The sequence below is a fragment of the Hydra vulgaris genome, chromosome 13 (genome assembly GCF_038396675.1).
Source record: "Hydra vulgaris chromosome 13, alternate assembly HydraT2T_AEP".
Taxonomy (NCBI): domain Eukaryota; kingdom Metazoa; phylum Cnidaria; class Hydrozoa; order Anthoathecata; family Hydridae; genus Hydra; species Hydra vulgaris.
The window spans coordinates 45,061,111-45,075,000 of NC_088932.1; the positions used below are offsets into that span (position 1 = coordinate 45,061,111).

At 28.6% G+C, this 13,890-nt stretch overlaps 1 protein-coding gene across 1 annotated transcript in view; it reads right to left on the reverse strand.

The window, feature by feature from the left end:
- Nucleotides 1-11,602: 11,602 nt before the first annotated feature.
- Nucleotides 11,603-13,890, reverse strand: part of LOC100215504 (retinol dehydrogenase 12) — a 5,321-nt gene continuing 3,033 nt past the window's right edge. The window contains exon 2 of the mRNA XM_065815436.1: nt 11,603-12,867. Coding sequence (XP_065671508.1) covers nt 11,864-12,847 — 984 coding nt within the window. The 5' untranslated portion in view covers nt 12,848-12,867 and the 3' untranslated portion in view covers nt 11,603-11,863. The remainder of the gene's footprint in view (nt 12,868-13,890) is intronic.

Here is a 13,890-nt window from a genome sequence, read left to right on the forward strand (position 1 = left end):
TAAGCATTAAACAAAAAAGTATCAGAGATGAAGTGCTGCTTTTTTATATCATCTAATTGTTTTTCTTATGCAATCGTAGTATCATACCATTTGATCCGTCTTTTCTCTTCCTGGCATACATTGATTGTAATCTTTAATAATGTTGGGTTTCATTTTCTTCTCTCCTCTCCTGTTTGTCACTTCAATCATTTGCAACGAATGCAAGTTGCTAATCATTAGCACGTCTCTTTTGTCTTTCCATTTAGCAACCACTACATCCTCTCTGCTTCTGCTTATAACGTCTCCCTGTTTCAGTTTTGCTTTTGTACATTCTTTTGGATTTGACTTTCGGTCAGTTCTTCAAGTACCACAAATGTATGTTTTTTGATTTATGATTTGCTTTTTAATTCAAAGGAATTGTAAAAGTTATCGGTGTACAGGGGATAACCTATTCCCAGAAATGATGCAGTCAAGCTCGAATACGTAGTAGTATAAGCGAAAAATGAATTTGAATTATCAATACCATCATCTTTACTATCCTCACAATCTTCCTTGAACATATGTGCTGATTCAATTGTGGAATATCTGTGTTGAGCTAATATGAGATAGATAAATTTATAAATTATCTATTTATAAAAAAGAAATTACTTATCTATAAAACACATTAATTAGTGCCCACTAAAATGTTTTTTAATATATTAAAAAATATTTTCTTAAGTACTTCAAATTTTTCACATTTTTAATAATGTGAAAAATTTGATTATAATGTAGTTATCAAATATATTTTAGCTTCTAGTCTAAAAAACACAACAGTTTAGAATTAAGAAAACAAAATACAATTACCTTTTTTACTCATGATAACTGCCAATGAGCATGTGCATGTGTATGTGAAAAAAAATTGAAACACTATAATAATAATGCATCAAATAAGCTTCATTACTAGTCACCGCAATGAGTTATACTCATTACGGTGTTACGAGTAAACTTGTACTTCGGCACTGGAAAAAAAATCTTCTTCTTCATTGCCACAGTACGAGTATACTCGTAGTGCTTATTTTTTGTCATTTATATTTAGAATAAAATATACAATAGAATTATTTTAGACTAAAAATATTTTATTTATTGAAATGTTGATATCTGGCCTTGGCAATGAGAATGAAACCGCACAAAACAGCCTTGGTAAAAATTAATCACTGTAGACATTATGGTTCGGCAAAGAAATAAAGCGTAGTTTAAAATAGCTCGGCAGCGAACGTGTAATATGGTTTTGAATATAATCATCTTTTTTTTTCATGTTTTGTCCGCCACTGTGCGCTGTTTAGATGTTTTAGATGACTTTCCGTGCATTTTTTTGAAAACAACATGCGCGCGCATACTTGTAGGCAAAAAACGTTAAAACTTTGCAAGTATACAATTATAAGTTCATAATATCCTTAAATAAAATTTTGTTTTCTTTTTGAAAAATGATTAAAATAATTTGTTACATTTAAATTTTGTTTTCTTTTTGAAAAATGATTAAAATAATTTGTTACATTTAAATTTTGTTTTCTTTTTGAAAAATGATTAAAATAATTTGTTACATTTAAATTTTGTTTTCTTTTTGAAAAATAATCGAAATAAAAAATGTAATAAATTACATAAAATAATTAGCTACATTTTTTTTTTAGTATTGTAAAAATTAAAGTTTTTTTATTATTTTTATAAATTTTATTTGCTATTAAAAACTTTTATGTACGAGGTACATAACTTTTATGTACGTATTTTATGCTACTCTGCAAATTTTTATTCAGATTGATCTCGTAAAAAAACATCAACAAAAATTCTTTTTCTTTCAATTCACTTTGCTTTTAAAAATCTTTTGAAATTTAATAAATAACAACATCGTAATTGAATATTTTTAAGTTTAAGGAGTAGTAATTTAGTATCCGTGGTGCTGTGGTCAGAGACACCTAATATTGCCAATTGTAACAAGAAGCAGTAACAAATTAACAAAAAATGGTAGGAAAGTTAGCAGCAAATGATAGGAGCTGATTGATTTAATTGCAAACTGTAGTTTATTATTTGAATTGGCAATAAAAATAGGATTACAAAAAATGTATTTTTAAAGTCTTTTAATAACATCATTATTTAAAAGTCAATAAGATCACTGAGTTTATGTTTTGGGGTAAAAGTAAAGGGCTATGTGGAGTTTTTTGTTGCTTTGCATGTTGAAGTTTTTGGAAAAATTCATGGAAAATGAACATGAAAATTTGCTATTCACCCTGATTATATACATTTACATTAATCAACTACGCTCATTTTAAAATGATTAAAGGCATTCATATTCAACTTGGTGTCATCTAACAAACTAAGTAATCCTCGCAGTCATATAATTAACAGAAAAATTTTATACATCAAGTTCCTCTATTCATGAACATTATGTGTAGAAACATTAGAAAGCTGTCTATATTTTTTACCCAGATAATTGTAGTCTTTTGTAAAAGCTATGATTTTTAATAATAGATTTTATACAAGACCACAATAGCGTTTTTAATACCGAGTCCTCGGTGTAGCAAATTAATAATAGTAAATTAAAATTCAAACTGGTATACAAGGCTTTATTTACCAAATTAATAAATATATAACCTAAAGATACAATCATATTATTTTACATAAAAAACACGATAGTTATCGAATAACAGCAGTAAGTGGTAAGCAGTAAGAAAAAGCACTCAGTCAGCAAGAATATAGCCACTAGGTTTAAGTTTCTGATAAAAATTTATTCTGATATAGTAATCTGTCTGATACAAAATCACTCAGTTAGAAGATAAAAAACTAGTTGACCCAGCTAATTTTTATTACATATCAGTTAAACATTTAATCTAATAATGTATTTATAACTAAACCAAGTTTGCTATTGTGAAGCTAAATTTTTTATTATATTGTGCTTTATAAGCACAAAATAAAGATGGTTCTTCCTCATTAAGCGCGAGTGAAGTAAGTTTTAACTTTTTTAAAGAGCTGCATTACCGTTTAAGATAAGTCTGAAAAAAAAATCTTTTGTTTATCTGATTTTTGATTTTCATATGAAATATGTTTACTTTGTTTAAGTCAAGCTTATTTTTTAAGTTCAATATCTCAATTAAGTTTAGTACTGTATTAATTAAAAATAAAAAGTTTGAAATTCTGCTTTATAAATATTGTGTTGAAAATATTTAGAAATAGTAGATTTATTATTAGGTGGTTTGATGTCATAATTTATTTTCTCAGTATAGTTATCGAGCTCTATATCGTAGATGATAATATTGATAAGGATCCTCGTTTATATACTTAAGCATAATTTTCTCTTCTCTTTTTTTGAAATCGAAGCAACATCAATGTTATGGATTGCTTTAATTCAGTCTTTACGTTATCGATTAGCTCTAATCCAATTTTCTTTTTTTAAATACTGATTTTCCAAAAGAAACTTAATAAATTTAAATCCACATTAGTTTTCACGTATTGTTCGAACATGTTCAAGTTCAAACGTTCGAACTTTACGCAAAAATTTCAACGTTCAAGTTCGAACTTTTTTCTCCTAATAGTTTATACTTTTAAATTTTAAAAAAAGATATGCCTTTTCATTCATTTTTGGAAAAACAGCTGAAATGTAAGTAAAAATTATAAATTTGAACTTTTTTATTTTTTTTATTTTGTGCTTGTCTGACGACTTTAAAAATAAAATCAAAATTACAATTCCCGTTACGCCGTCGCATTTAAAGAAGGATCGATTTTTTCCAATCATAAAGTAGTTAAACTGTTACTTTTTTACCATTTGACCACTGTTTATATGCGTTCGAAATTTAAATTATGAAGGGTTTAAAATTTAAACAAAAAAAAGGCTACTTAGCGTTAGGACTAGTGTTCGGCAAAATCAAATATACGTCAAACCTTTAAAGATTTGAATTTAAACTGTTCTTTGAGGGGATAGATTTGAATTTGATTTGACAAATATCTGGAGGATTTGGATTTGATTTTCAAATATTCACTTTGTTCTCAATTTTTGCGTTTGAAAAAAAAACGCCAAATTTTACAGGCCCGCAAACATATATATCACTTTATTCCGGGGTCTTTGCAGTGGTTTCCGGAATGGCGGTCGCCTTTCAATAACGTAAAAAAAAAAAAAAAAAAAGAGTTTTTAATTAAAGTTTGTTAATATTAAAGAGAAAGTAAAGAGCATAGAGAAAGAAAAAAAGAAAAGAAATGTAAACAAAGTACAAGATTAAAAGAAAAAACGCAGAAAAAAATATATGTAAAAATCAAAAGAAAAAATTGCAAATACAATTTAACCACAATAAAAATGGAAAAAGTAAAACAATAACGAATCGAAAAACATTCATTGAAAGAAACAATCATTCGAAAAAAGAAAATAATAAAAAAATATAATAATGGCTTGCTTGAAAGCAAAGAATTTTTTTTTTTAATTTTATTAATTTTCTGTGCGTTTTTGTATATTGTCTTGTATGTTTGTCTATTGTTTGTATTTTCCGTCGTGTATTCAAATTCAAATTTATTTTAATATTCGTTATTCTTATTTTCATTAATTATTTTTCATTATAATAGTTGCTATATGTCATTGTTTACTTTTACGTTTTATCAGTTATAACTGTTTGTAACTGTCTAACTTTGTTTATGTAGCTATTGTATTTATAAAGACAAGTGACTTATATATAATTATTATTATTGTTATCATTATTATTAATATTATTTTTATTATTTAAACCATTATTATTTTAATCATTTTCATTAGGTGTTTACTTAATATTAGTATATTTACTATTTGTAAACAACCTTGAAATGTATCTATTTCAGAAATATATATTACATTCCTAATTATGTCGGATAATCCAGAACCCGAATCTTTTTCTGTTACAAAAACCACCAAACGTTCACAATCAATTGTATGGGATCATTTCACAGTTGATGAGCATGACAAAACCAAGGCCATATGCCAGCATTGTCCAAAGCACAAGAACAAGTATGCTTACAATAAAGGTGGGACAACAAATCTAATGAACCATTTAAATTTGGGACAGAGAACCAAAGCAACGACGTTTAGATGACATGATAATGACACCAATCGTTTATTCTCCAGATCTATTCAATGAATACTTAGTTAGCTGGATTGTCAAGAATGATCAATCATTTAATGAGGTAGAGTCCAGCCACTTTCGTAAACTACTCACTCTACTGAAACCAAATTTGTCAATCATGAGTGCGCGCCAATTAAAACGCCAGATAATGGACACTTACAACACCAAAAAACAATTGCTAAAGACCCTTTTTTTGAATCTTGACTCAAAGGTTTCATTCACCACTGACTGCTGGACATCACCCAACAACATTGCTTTTATGGGCATAACGGCTCATTACATTGACAAAGACTGGAACCTACATGCCAAAACTCTTGATTTCAAATCCTTGCCTGATTCCCATTCAGGTTCAAATTTATCTAATGCATTCTTGTCAGTTTTGATTGAATTCGGTCTTACAAGCAAAGGAATGGGCATTACCTTAGATAATACTTCCAATAATAATTCATTTATGGATATTTTAAATTCCAAGTACGAAATTAAAACCACCTTTGAGCATATCCGGTGTTTTGCTCATGTGCTGAATTTGGGCGCGCAAGCAGGTTTGGATGTTTTGAAAGATGATCTTGTAAAACTTAGAACAGGAATTAAAAAAATCCGATCCAGTCCTCAATCATATTCTAGGTTCAAAGGTTTCCAGCAATCAAATTGCACCTTAAAACCAATACTTGATGTCCCTACAAGATGGAACTCAACAGCTGATATGCTTAAACGAGCAATGGAATTAAAAGTTGGTTTCATTGCGTATTTTTGCGATTTTGACTCAACTGCAAACAATCCAGACTGTTGTCTATCAATTTCAGCAGATGTTTGGAACAGGTTTGAAACAATTGTTTTGTATCTTGAACCATTCAAGGAATTTACCCAGCTCATTAGTGGTGATTCATATTCCACATTGTCTTTGGTGGTTCCTCTCTTCAATATTCTTTTGGATCACATTACTGAATGGATGACCACAAAAACCAACCCTGAAGATAATCTACACCGCTCTACAGTTGCAGCGCTCGCAAAAATTTCAAAATATTATAATTTGACTAGTGACTGCTTTACTATCTGCACTGTCCTGGACCCAAGATTTGGTATTGAATATTACAAAAATGATAAGGGCGCAAACAGCGAGTCGTATACAAAGATTATGGACACAGTCAATTGTGAATATCAAATCAATTATGCCCCAAGCAATGGTACAACTGCTACAAGCATTCAAAACGTTTCAAAATATACCCCGTTCAAATCGCGTGTTTCATCAAACCCATGTAATGAGTTTGAAAACTATTGTAATGATACAAGTAAGATAGATGGCGGAAATAATAGCAACATATTACTTTGGTGGAAATCTCGATCTGACAAATATCCAAACCTATCCAGAATGGCCAGAGATTACCTGGCCATTCCTGCTACATCTGTATCATCAGAAAGGCTCTTCTCATTAGGAAAAAATCTTATTACTGACAAAAGAAATCTTCTCTCTGCAGATACCATTCAAGCTTGCCAGTGCTTGAAGTCTTGGTTGGATTAAAAAGAATAAAAGAAGCTGTAATGTGTGAGAAATAGTAACAAATGCTGCAATATGAATAAAATTTATAGATTCAGATAACTAAAATTAATAAATGAAATAAGTTAAATAACGTTCAAATATACATCAAATCTTGGAAAGATTTGAATTTGATCTAAATTCAAAATAGGAAGATTTGAATTTGGCCATTTCAAACATTTGACGCATATTTGATCAAACTATTTGAATTTGTGCCGAACACTAGTTAGGACATTTAGAAGATCTGAAGTTTTGGAGTACTTTCATCTGTTCCTAAATGCTGAAACGAGTAAAATGTGCCTAAATACGCACAATTAAAAGACAATTAAAAAAGAAGTACCAAATAGACGTTCTTAAATGTAATAACATCAATAAAAATTAAATTAAGAAAATAATAATTTAGTACATAAAATGATATATTTGTTAAACTCAGTTGTTTTAAATCAAGGTAATCAGTTTGAGAACAAAATAAAAAAACAATAAAGATAATTTTGCAAATTAATCTTATTCAAAGATTATTCCAGCTAAGAGAGGCAAATTCAATTCATCGTTACCATTTTTGGCGCTTAAGAGCCAAAAATGGTAACGATGTTAGATATTATAACAAAGAAGTGACTCTAGCTAAAGAACCGAAAATGTTTTATTAAAACAAATGATTTTAAAATGTTATTGACAAGGGTGAAATTAGGGATGATCTCGTGAAAGGGCTCTCTAGCTTTGGATTTTCAAGTACGAAAAGAAAAGGTTGTGGGACGATACCTTGCATTTACTTTTTAGAAACAAATTAATAGTCTCTATAAATAAATTAACAGTTTTGTACTTAACTTGTACCCTTTTGTTTTCAATTTTAAATAAATAAAAATAATTTAAAAAAGCTCGAAGGAGTTCGAACTTTTTTCCTAAATAGTTCAAAAGTGTTCGAGTTCGAACTTTCCGAAAAAGGTTTAAATTGGCAGCCCTATTTTCACATCTTATTGAGTAACTAATGACACAACAACTGGTTGAAATAGTTTAATTCTTGTTAAAAAATCAATAAGTAAATAAATTTTCTAACAAAACACACAAACGTCTTTATGTTTTTTGCTGGAAAATTTCCAATTCTTGTTTTTTCTTCGCACAAGTATGCGCGCGCATGTTTTTTTAAAAAAGAGAATGGAAACATTCACAAGTGGTCTATAGAAATTTAAAGATTTTTTTTTAAATTCTCTCCCTTTTGTTTGTTATAGTATATAATATCTTCATCGGAAGGACAGCAAAATAACCACTTCGGCCACTAAGGCATACTAATCTGATAATTTTTAACACTATTTAATAAATAAAAAAATTTCATATAACGGTAAATAAATGATATAAATCAAAATTAAGGAGATTTTGCCGCAATGTAAAAACAAAACTGTAAAACTAGATATATATTTTTAAAATTACGTAATTTGAAGTTTACTTAAGTTAGATATTAGCATACACTTTCGTTCACATTTTCTGTTAAAAAAAGTGCTGCGACTCTTTCTCGTCATAAACTCCTGTGTAATGGCTGCCGTAAGTTTAGTGTCAAACACCTATAAAAAAGCATAAGTTGCTCATTTATATATGATATGATTTTATTATTAATTATTTAAACTTTTATAATTTCTATATTATGGTCAGACGAGTCTAAAATGTTTCATTACATTACGCGGAACGCATTCTGCCACGAAAAATTCGGAAAATAAAATCTAATCGCGCTACCGAGAGGAAAACAATTCAAATCCATAACCTGTGTATTCCAGAAAACATCTTTCCAAAAATAATGTAATTTTTCATGAGAACTAGTATATAAAGATGTAGAACTACTTTCTTTCAACAAAAAAAATAAATTTCAGCATTCTATTTTGTTTGAGAATGAATTCTAAACCTTTTTTTTTTATACACAGTTGTGAGCATGAAAATGCAGTACTAAAAAATTATTCGTATATTCATTATTCTTGTTCTTCTGTATAATATAGAAAGACTAATTTTTTATGCGTGTATATACAAGAATGAGATAAGCAAATTGAGCATATGAGAATTCAATACATCCAAGAATACCGTTATTGTTGATAAAATTATTGTAATTGAGAGAATCCATTAAAATAGCATTGGTTGTTTTGATATTAAAGTTAGTTAATAAAATTTAAAGAAATTTTTGTATTTTTTACAGGGAAAGTAAGTGTAACTTCAATTACAATATATTTTTTATTTATTTGCGTATGCTCAATGGTAAAAACCTTTTCTAAACCTTTCAAAGTGAGCCAATAATATCATTGTACACAAACAGAACGCAACATTATTTTGAAGCATCAAATAATGTTGCGTTTGCGAAGCAGAGAGGGTAAATCTTACTCATATATACAAAATATTCTAGGATGTTCAGCAAAGATGATTTCAAATGCCTTAAATTATAAAGTAAAAGTTGAAAAAAGAGATGAAAAACGTGACTACCGCACAAAAAGACCGAAAGGTTGTAACATATGTTAAAAGCAAACCATTTTCATCAGCCAAGTTAGTCAAATATGTACTTGAATTACATGTGAGTGGCACAATTGTTCGTAGGCGCTTAAGAGAGAACAGTTTATAAGCATGCAATCCACGAAAAGTTCCTTTGTTGACAAAAGAACATACCGCTAAACGTTTACAGTTCGCAAAGCAACAACAAATTTGGCCCATCAAAAAGTGGCGCAATGAATCGAAAATCGTTCTTTGTGGAGGTACAGGTTCAAGACAATATGCAAGGCGTCGAGCTGATACAAAATTTCAGAAAAATATACCATTAAGTCTGTAAAACATGGTGGAGCCAAAGTCATGGTATCGGGCTGATTCTCATTTAATGGTGTCGGCCCTGCTTATAAGATTAATGGTATCATGGGCCAACAAATACATTTCGACATCCTCAATAATTTCATGCTGTCATATGCTGTTGAAGATATGCCTCTAAAAGGGGTCTTCCAACAAGACAACGACTCGAAACACACTAGTCGTAAGACAAAGGAATGGTTTCGGGTCATTGGGGTTGAGGTTATGGAGTGGCCTGCTCAGTCACCCGACCTAAACCCCATTGAAAACTTATGGGGAGACGTTAAAAAAGCAGTTTCTGTTGCTAATCTAGCTAATGCTCTGCAGTTATGGATAGCTATTCAACAAGCATGTTACGCAATACCCACAGAAAAACGTAAACGCCTTGTTGACTCAATGCATTGGCGTTGCAAAGCCGTTATTCAAAACAAAGATTTTGCAACAAAATACTAAGGGTAAATATTATTATATTATAATTACTTTTAACTATTAATGTCTTTTATTTAATTACTTTTAACTTTAAAAAAATAACTTTTTTTTATGTTTAACTGTAGTAAAGTTATTTTTTTTTTCATTTTCAGATACCACTGCTATTTCAATGATTGCAATCTTTTTTTAATATTATTGATTTGTTTCTGAAATAAAATGTAAAACTACTGTTGATGTGATTTTTTTTATTCTATTAGATTTAAGTGTCAAAATTAATATAATAAAAATGTTTGAATATTTATTAAAAAAATTTGCTCAATAAAATTATAAATATTCTAGGTACTGCTATTTTCATGCTGACAGCTGTATATAAAAATTAAACATTTGGTAGCTTTAATTTTTATAGCAGTAAACTTATATAGTTTAAAAAAAAATGCACTTTTTTGTTTCATAAATACGGGTAGTACTTGCGTTTTCTTTAAATACTTCAATTTGAAATATAAAATAATAAACACATCAATAAAAACCCACATGCGAAAAATTATACATCTTTTGGTCAAATTTTTATAATCCAGTTTATCGATTTCAGAATTGCACATTTTTTCAAAAAAACAACAAAGCAACATGAAAGTCCGGTAAACATTTAAACCATTTTAAAGTATAGTAGAATTTTTTCAATTTATTGATTTATGAAATCAAAAGTGCCCAAGCAAGCTTGTGTGGCGAATGAGACTCAAGTCTTAAAAGCACTTATTTAAACATTACGGCGGAATTTATGACCTCGAAACCATTAATTCTTTATGTTTATTGCTAACTATATATTTAAACAGTTCAATCTTAGCAAAAATGTTTCTTTACATTTTGCCTTTCAGTAATTAGTAACGTAGTTAAATCAATATTCAATTAAGTCTTTAATATACAATTTTACAGTTTTCAATAACAATTTTACAGTTTTCAATAACTTCTAGGCCAATTTAAAAGATATTGAAAAAGGCCCCTTCCCTGGTATTCGGTTAAATGCGAACTGGAAAAATGCCAACTTTTTTACCAACTAAGACATATTTTAATGACCATTATAGTGATCATTAAGATATAATCTCTTAGTTTAAATATTATTATTACTTCTATATACTTTAAATATTTTTGTTACTTCTATATATATTATTATTATGCTTAGCAAATAACAGGATAAAATAATTTTAGAAAACTTTGAAAACAAATTATTATAGTTGCCAGTGATAGTTACAATAAAACTCTTTCTTTTCAACTCATTTTTTTTCAATTTAAAGCCAAAATTTATGGATATGCCTAAATATGCAAGGAAAATTGTGCGCAACTCTTTGCTGTTGGAAATGACTCCCACTCAAAATTCACAAAACCTTTTAAAACTAAAAATTTACGAGACCCTTTGATAATTAGCTAACAGCACTGAGCCACATTTCTTCTCTATATTTTTTATAAATTTTAATTTTTGGTTACGTCTGATATTAACTACAAAAGTTATGCGCAACTACTTGCCTTGTCAAAAAAATTGTTTCTAAGGTAACAAAAACGAAATTTCTAAAAAATTTCAGAAAATCTTAAAAATTTAAAAGGGGATTCCAATTTAACGGAACATTTATATAAATTTTCCTTAACAGATTTTCTTTGTATTTTGATCTACATCAAAAATTCTAGCCTTTTTGAGGGGTGGCTACCTGATTTTTACAAAAACTCGCTATTAACGTGTTAACTACACAAGTTTTCAAAATTTTAAAAATGACATTTATTGACGATACCACTTCATAAATAGTAAAAATTAAGAAATATTATAAAAGAACTTAATATGTTATTAAAATTGAAACTGCTAAAGTAGATGTTAAATAAAAATTAATAATATAAAAACCCTACAAGGAAAAAATAAAAATAAAAACAAAACATGAAAACTAATTAACTTTCAACAGCAAATTAGTTTTCAAAATTTAAACAGTTCATCAAACATATAATCATCACTTAAAAAATGTTAAGGAGATTTGTTCTTGATATATTCTTCAGATACAATCCATAACTTGTCAGCGGCATCTTCATCCATTATAAATGATAAATATCCAAGAGTGTTTGATAGTACCTCCTCTGCAGTTGAAAGCTCTTTACCAATGGCACAATTTTCTAAATACAATCCGCCTTTACCTTCTAATTCATTGGAAACTGCAGCCCAAACAGTTGTGGAAGCCCCAGCTTCAGCAGATCTTATCTTTACCCTTGGTGTACCGTCAGAGTTCATCCAACCTTTTTCGATCCAAGTTTCTTTACTTAAATGTTTTGCCAAGTTTGTCATAATAACCCCAGGCATCAATGAATTAGAAACAATACCAGAATCTTTGTATCGTTTTGTTAAGGCTACAGAAAACAAACAATTGCATGTTTTTGATTGACCGTAAGCGTTAATAGGATCATACTCACGTCCTTTTAAATAGTTTATATCGTCAAAATCAATATTTGATAATACATGCAAAGTTGCTGATACATTAACAACTCTTGAGTTTTTATTTAAAGCCTTTGCTCCTTCCTTAAGTGCTGGTAATAAACCAATAGTCAATGCAAAGTGACCTAAATGATTGACACCAAAGTGAGATTCAAATCCATTTACAGTATATGATAAAGGGTGAGCCATGATTCCAGCATTATTAACTAAAATATGCAATGGTCTATTTTTAGCAAGATACCTTTCTACAAATCTGTTTACATTATCTAACGAGTCCAGTTCCAAATTTTCAACTTCAACTAAATCATTTCCTGTGAATGCTATAATTTCATCAGCAACTATCTGACCTTTACTGATATCTCTGCAGCATAAAACGCATCTGGCGCCAGCTTTTGCTAAAGCTCTAACAGTTTCAACACCAATACCTGAATTACCACCAGTAACAATTACTTCATATCCTTTTAAATCAACCCCATCAACTACTTCTAAGGCAGTGGTATGCTCATTAAAGTGTTTCGACATTTACAGCTACTTAAATGTTTCTATATAAAAAATAAAATAATTCATCAAATTCATTGAAAAAACCATTAGAGTTTTGAATTAAATTTTTTTACACACACACATATATAAAATTTATATAATTTTTATAAAATTTTGCCTAATTTGAGTACCAAGTTATCTACTTTTTAAGGACTTATTTTTTTACATGTTAGTGAATCATTAAATAAAAACTGGACTTGTATTTAGAAAAAGATTGTTCTAAATATTGGACAATTGAGGTTAAATTGGGCTTCAATTTTAAACAAATGATAACTACAGTACATTAAAAACTAAATTACACACACACAAAAATTTAATCAAGTAATGATAACGGTTAACTTAAATAAAGAATTTCAAATTATTTATAAAAATGTCATCAAAATAAGTTAAAAACTGAAAAGTCTTGCACATTCAAAAAGCACAAGAAAAAACATTGCACTATAAAATCCATAATGGAACTATAAACAAGTCTAAAAGCTACTGAAATTTTTATATCTACTGTTGGAATGATTATAAAAAAATTTAAGATTATAAAAAAAGACTTAATCTAATAAATGGGCTTCAAGATAAAAAAAAAAATTTAAACACTTATCAGTAGTAAATAACGTTGTTCTTTTGAAAGAGTTTTAAGCTTGATTTGGCAGAATCCGGAATGGTAAAACATTCTACAGTTGCTTTATTAAAACAATCAATGTTGGATTTAATATGTTGAAATATATGTGATTTTTTATCTTCCAATTTGTACAATTAAATTTATAAACAACATTAGGTTTTAAATTTAGGGGAATAATATCTTTTAATGAAAAAAACTGTTGAATTTTAATAGAAGTAAATGCCAATTTTATGATAAATTTCTCTTTGCAAAACTGCTTTATTAACTCGGATATTTTGTTTTGAGCATTTAAAGATCGTTCACCAATACAGGGTCATTTAAAATATTTACATTCATATTAAGGTTTTACAAAAGATTCAGAGTATATATATATATGGTTCAGAATATATAAAGTAGTAGAAAATCACTTAAC